Source organism: Mizuhopecten yessoensis, unplaced genomic scaffold (genome assembly GCF_002113885.1).
Source record: "Mizuhopecten yessoensis strain PY_sf001 unplaced genomic scaffold, ASM211388v2 scaffold715847, whole genome shotgun sequence".
Lineage (NCBI taxonomy): Eukaryota > Metazoa > Mollusca > Bivalvia > Pectinida > Pectinidae > Mizuhopecten > Mizuhopecten yessoensis.
Window position 1 is genome coordinate 23,205 of NW_018479821.1, and position 6,848 is coordinate 30,052.

Below are 6,848 nucleotides of genomic sequence, written 5' to 3' on the forward strand. Positions count from 1 at the left end.
GGTTAACATCTATTTTCTGTCCAGGGTTAACATCTATTTTCTGTCCTGGGTTAACATCTATTTTCTGTCCAGGATAATATCTATTTTCTGTCCAGGGTTAACATCTATTTTCTGTCCAGGTTTAACATCTATTTTCTGTCCAGGGTTAACATCTATTTTCTGTCCAGGGTTAACATCTTGAGGGATCTTGTTGCCAACCATTGTACCATCTTTATTAGTTCTATGTCAGTTTGATCTTTTCTCTTCTTTTCTTTTATCTGTCTGATCAGTTTGACTGTTTGATCAACCTCAAAAGCTAACATGCACAAGTTAACATGCAAGAAAAAATTCCTCGAGTAAATTCTGAGAAATAGTGATAACAAATTTAAACTGTAACAAGATGGCCGGCCGATATGATTTGATATGCATAACTAAGAACAAGAGGAACACTTTTGTGAAATTAGAGAAAGATTCCTCCAATACAATTTGAGCAATAGGGCTAAAATACTTTTACTCTCAAATTCAAGATGGCTGCCTGTTGGCCATCTTGGTTTCTTGATCAGTCCCAAAATATGAGATGCATAACAACGGATCATGGGGAACCTTCATGCGAAATTTGAGAAAGATTCCTCCAGTACTTTTTGAGGAACAGCGCTAACAAATTTTTAACTCTCAAATTCAAGATGGCTTGCCGTCGGCCATCTTGGTTTTGTGATTAGTCCTTAAAAACGATATGCATAACTAAGTATCATGGGAGATCATTCCAATAAATTCTGGGAATTGGCACTAACAAACTTTAACTCTCAAATTCAAGATGGCTGTCTGTTGTGCATCTTGGTTTTGTGATCAGTCCCAAAAAACGATATGCATAACAAGGGATCATGGGAACTTATATGAGAAATATAAGAAATATCCCTCCAATACTATATGAGTATGCTGTTCCTTAGAAAGTACTAGACAGTGACTTACAGTTCTAGTACCCCTGGTATATATGGACACATACTGGTATTATGGGGAGTGTGAAGTATTAGCCTGTGGCTTACAGTTCTAGTACCCCTGGTATATAGAGACACATGCTGGTATTATGGGGAGTGTGAAGTGTAAGCCTGTGACTTACAGTTCTAGTACCCCTGGTATATTGAGACACATGCTGGTATTATGGGGAGTGTGGAGTGTTAGCCTGTGACTTACAGTTCTAGTACCCCTGGTATATAGAGACACAAGGAGACAAACACGAACATATCGCAGCCTCCCAAAATACACACACATACACTACACGCATGCACCTTGCACACAGGGGAGGCTGTCCTTAAATGACCTTAGCTGTTAATAGGACGATAAACAAAATCAAACAAACAAACAAACAAATATAGAGACACATGCTGGTATTATGGGGAGTGTGGAGTGTTAGCCTGTGACTTACAGTTCTAGTACCCCTGGTATAAAGAGACACATGCTGGTATTATGGGGAGTGAGGAGTACTAGTCTGTGACTTACAGTTCTAGTACCTCTGGTATATAGAGACGCATACTGGTAGTATGGGGAGTGTGGAGTACTAGACAGTGACTTACAGTTCTAGTACCACCGATATATTGAGACACCTACTGGTTGTATGGGGGGTGTGGCGTGTTAGCCAGTGACTTACAGTTCTAGTACCCCTGGTATATTGAGACACATGCTGGTATTATGGGGAGTGTGGAGTACTAGACAGTGACTTACAGTTCTAGTACCCCCGATATATTGAGACACCTACTGGTAGTATGGGGAGTGTGGCGTGTTAGCCAGTGACTTACAGTTCTAGTACCCCTGGTATATTGAGACACATGCTGGTATTATGGGAAGTGTGAAGTGTTAGCCTGTGACTTACAGTTCTAGTACCCCTGGTATATAGAGACACATGCTGGTATTTTGGGGAGTGTGGAGTACTAGACAGTGACTTAAAGTTCTAGTACCCCTGGTATATTGAGACACATGCTGATATTATTGAGGGAGTGAGTGTGAAGTTTTAGCCTGTGACTTACAGTTCTAGTACCCCTGGTATATTGAGACATATTTAACAATAGATCAGCTTAGGTTTTATATTTATTGTACAATATCTAACACCATGCATACAAATGTAATCCAAGGAATAAACATTAATATTTATCTTGTTCAAATTTAATCTACATGTATCTGAAGTCTAATAATAAATCAATCACAGAGTCTATCAAATTGGCCATTTCCATTGATTCTTGGGTGCTTCGGCGATCAATGGTTCCCACGCTCTGCATTCCAATATTTGTCGTGACAATTTTAGTTCTCGTTTGGCCTGCAAAACAAAACAGGAAAACAATTTCATCATATTATTTTTATGAAAATACAATAGATGCAAACTGTATTTACTTAAAACAAATTTAAACTGTACGAATATACACATGATTTAAAAAATGGGTAAGACAGAAGTTCACACACTTCCGAACTCTACACAGGCACTCGACATGTTCAGCTACTTGGTCACCGTGAGCAGAACCTCAGCAAGAATATTTAATGAAGAAAACAATATACAAAATTTGAGTGTTTTCCATAGTTATTGAAACGAACTTCAGTGACTTTGTGTATTGTGAGGGTGATTCTGCTCGCCATATGGGGTATAAAATACTTGAAGAACCTCCTCAATTAATCTGTCATTGATGTGTGAAGGAAGCTAAGTGTGACAAACAGAGAGATGGGCCGAAGTACAAAAGTTCACCCACTCAAGCAAAGGGGAGATAATTACCTGAAGAACAACCTCCTCAATTAGCCCATCGTTAATCTGTTGCTCCAATTTCTCAATATTTGGTTCCTGAAACAAAGCCGATCAAACACTCTAAAAGTTTTAAGTTAAAATGTAACACATCGTACACTTTCTTAATTAACTTCACTATAATGAAAACAATTTTCAGTTATTCGAAACGTTGGCACTTCCAAGATAAATATATGAATACTTTATTCAAAATACACAGTAATATAAAGTACAATTTAATCTTGTAAAATGAGGTTGCTTAGCAATTCTCAAGCATTTGATAAGATTACCAACCTGCAAGTTTTGAAAATCATCACTACAGTGTAGTAAATCATTTATGATTCCTCTTTGCTCTAGTTAAAGAACGAAGAGCTGAACTTAAATTAATTCAAAGTGGTTATAACCCAAAACCTATTGACAAAAGTTGTTACCTTTTCCACTAGGGCGAGTCTATTTTTAATGATAGATTCTGTGTTTTGTCTGTAGGCAGCATCTGCTGGCATTTTTGCCAATGTTCTTAAAGTCTTGTCATAGAATGTCTTCAAGTTCTACAACAATAACATAAGGATGTTTATTTATCTCTACATACAATCAATATGGTGTAACAAAGTGATGCATTATTACAGTTTTTGTAACAATCGTTTCTATTGAAATGCCTCTGCCAGGACTAAAGATTACAACATTAGTCAAGTTTGAAAGTAAAGAAGAGTACTGGTAGGTACATATACATGCTGAATCACTAAATAATGTTTCTGCATCTTCTTCATTTTTAACAACACAAACATGATTTTGTTTATTCTATCTGACCAATAGTAACAATCATGAATTAATTTCAAATAAAAAGTCAGTAAAACAAAGGTCTAAATTCTAAAATATGCAATTTATGTGGCGAGAATTAGTATATTTCTAATGATTGAGAGAGCATTCAAAAGCAGAATAATATTTCTGGAATTATTTTCTGGCTTGAGGCAAGAACTGTTTTAAGGAATTACATCTTACTTCATGAGCAAATGGATTAACTGCCAACCGAGTGAGACCCGTCGTCTGAAAAATAAAAATATACATATCATAAAACATAAAAATGGCATTTCTATTCAGCTCTCATAAATGATGAAATGTTGGATTTTTTTTGTCATACATGTATATACTTGTTAAGGGGCACCATAACACAGCAGTTTAACAGCACTGACCGTCAACAGTATGAGGCTAATGTTAGCTGTTGGTACAAGTTGCTGTGTCCTTCAGCTAGATACCTTTACCATAGTTCGCTAAAAACCGGTGACCAATCAGAATTTCTAAGCCTGCGATTATGGTCAGTTTTAGCGAACTATGTTCAACATTAACACTCACTGTAAAGCCTCGGGATGGATGGGAGTCATGGATGAATGGTCCGAGTCAGTCATTATTGAGTAACAATCTAATGTTTTCATCTTTGATAGATTCTGTAGGGGGTTACAAAGTCATGTTTGAGCACCAAAACTTTCAGTATAGATCTGAATCTGAATAGGTACATCGCTGGAATCATATTCCTGGCATTAACGCAACGGACGAGAGAGAGCGCAGCTAGCCTTACATGGCCGTAAGGCCAGCCGTGAAGGCTGTCTAAGTACTGGCAAGTACTTGGTGGTTTTCTTATTGATTCCACTCCCTAATTGTTCTTACAAAGAAGCTATTTCTGTAAGTGTCAGTTTTTGCTGGTATATTTACTAGGCACTTGGAGTGGCTTGTCTGATGGTCTTCAACAATGTTTTTACAATGGTAGTCCTCTATAATCTTTTTGTTGTTTGGATACGTCTTTTGTTTTGTGGTTGTTTAGTAATGTGATGAGATGGAGGTAACGCTGGCATGCGCAATAGCCCCTCAACCACCCAATAGCCCCTCAACCACCCAATAGCCCCTCAACCACCCAATAGCCCCTCAACCACCCAATAGCCCCTCAACCACCCTGTATAAAAATGTGAGACGTAACTCCCTCCGCCTTTCTCGCAGTGTTTTTAGGTCCAGATCCTTCAGCATGGATTCAACACTGCCTCTTTCCCTGGACATGCATGTAGTCTCCACAGATGAAACGTGCTCGCCTCTGGATCCGTTCCAGTTTCAAGATGATATGTCTTATTTTAAGCGAGGGTCCCATTAGGCCGAATTATTCTGATGTTTTATCGACTTTTTTTATATCGGTCTGTCGTTGATTATAAAAAAAGTCGATAAAATGTCAGAATAATTTGGACTGGGGTCCCATATGATAGCACTATTTTCCATTGTAGATCTAGACCTTACAAGTGATACATAGGCATTTTTCTTACATATTTTTGAGCTTTGTCGTAGGTTCCGACATAGGAATCCCAATGTAGAACTGGTTATACTATAGTGTAATGGAAAGCGAAAGTAGATCCAGGCGGAAAGAGTCCTGCTACAATTACATCCACGTAAAACGTGATGGAGATACAGATGGATCCGATCACGTGGGTTACAGAGGGTATAAATACAGGTGAGCTGAGCCTGCCAGTAAGATTGAGACCGATCACAGTGCTATACAGACCAAGCTAACAACGGCAGGTTTATATAGGAAGCCAATTGCAACTAAAGCTAGGTAATATATATGCCCAAATAGCGTGTAGGTATATTAAAGGCCTGAATAAGGCCATACTACATGTTTATCAACACCGATAGACACTGTCAGCGAAGGGTGGTCTGTGAGACATGCACGTTGGCTACCACTACTTACGGTTGTAGTAAATCCGATACATGTATATATTGTACTAAGGGGACGGTGTAGATATCTCAAATCCCAGGCAGTGACCTGGTAACGAACCCCCTTACACGTCACAATAGTACTAATATTAATATCCGGCCAATATAAAAAAATCTCTCGTCAGAAAGCTACGTTATCACAGCTAGCTTTACTAGATATTGTTTATATGTGTATTCCATTTCAGGTCTTCCAAGATCATAAGACTGAGGTATGGATTCTTCGATACAGATTTGAGTATATGGTTGTTTAGGTCATAGAAATGTGATGATTTACTGATATTGAATGTACCTTGTGAGTTGTTTTAAAGACGTTGGGTAAATAACAAGATTAGACTTGTGCAGCATAACCCCTCCCTGAGTGTTATCGTCAGAATAAAAGTCAAATAAGTATCAACACATATACTCAGTACAGATAGTACGTTTTCGCCTGCGATACAAATATCATCAAGGTCACCCAGACAGGTGGGAGCACGAGTTTGTTTTACTGTCCTCACTTTATTGGTTCTAATGTTACAGAGAAGACACTTTTATGATTAAAATACAATCAGCATGATGTGTTACCAATTCTCTCTTCCATTAGAACACTTGTTATTTTCACTTACCGTCTTCAAAACGTTCTTTGCGGCCATTTTTACCGGAAGTTCAATCCTGAGATTGGTGCCGAAGTCGAGATGACAAAGGCTTTTTGATTGGCTAATGTTTTAAGAGATGATTTGATTTCAGCCTCAGTACCAGGAGTACTTGGTCACCAAGTTGGTGCAGTGTTTGGTCCATCTTACATGATAAGAAGGTATAATTAAAAACAATGAAGGAGAGGGAAGATGCTTTTGACAGCAACTGCCACTGTAAATCGTTAATAATATTAGACTTGCACAAGTTCGAATTTATGTTTGAAATCCAAAAGAGAATTTAAACAATATTTAATTAGACTAATCCAAACCAAAATATCACAGGGGCCTTAATGTTTTTGATCATGTTTGCATGTCTCCAGCGATTTTAAGTCTGATTTGAAATAGATCCCAACAATTGAAAATAATAATAATTTTATGTTAGCTCACCTGGTCCGAAGGCATACCGTGGCATCCGTCTGTCCGTCAATTTTCCTTTAAAACGCAGCTAGTCCTGAATGGCCCAGTAGATTTTGACTAAATTTGGTCTGTAGCATCCTTAGGCGAAGGGGACTCAATTTTGAATAAACGGTGGATGTGGCCCCCTAGGGGCAGAGGGGCGGGGCCAAATAGGGAAAATAGAGGTAAAACCTTTAAAATCCTTCTTCTACCATAGGGATTAAGGTATTTTATCCTAATTTAGTCTGGAGCATCCTTGGGCCAAGGGGACTCAATTTTGTATAAATGGT

At 38.2% G+C, this 6,848-nt stretch overlaps 1 protein-coding gene across 1 annotated transcript; it reads right to left on the reverse strand.

Moving 5' to 3' along the window:
• Positions 1-2,048: 2,048 nt before the first annotated feature.
• LOC110441302 (NADH dehydrogenase [ubiquinone] 1 alpha subcomplex subunit 5-like) lies at positions 2,049-6,187 on the reverse strand. Its single transcript, XM_021484415.1, has 5 exons — positions 6,094-6,187; positions 3,740-3,784; positions 3,172-3,288; positions 2,735-2,800; positions 2,049-2,287 (listed from the first exon to the last, which is right to left on the reverse strand). The coding sequence occupies exons 1-5, from the start codon at positions 6,118-6,120 to the stop codon at positions 2,186-2,188; spliced, it is 357 nt and encodes a 118-aa protein (XP_021340090.1). The 5' UTR covers positions 6,121-6,187; the 3' UTR covers positions 2,049-2,185.
• Between the last annotated feature and the right edge of the window lie 661 nt (positions 6,188-6,848).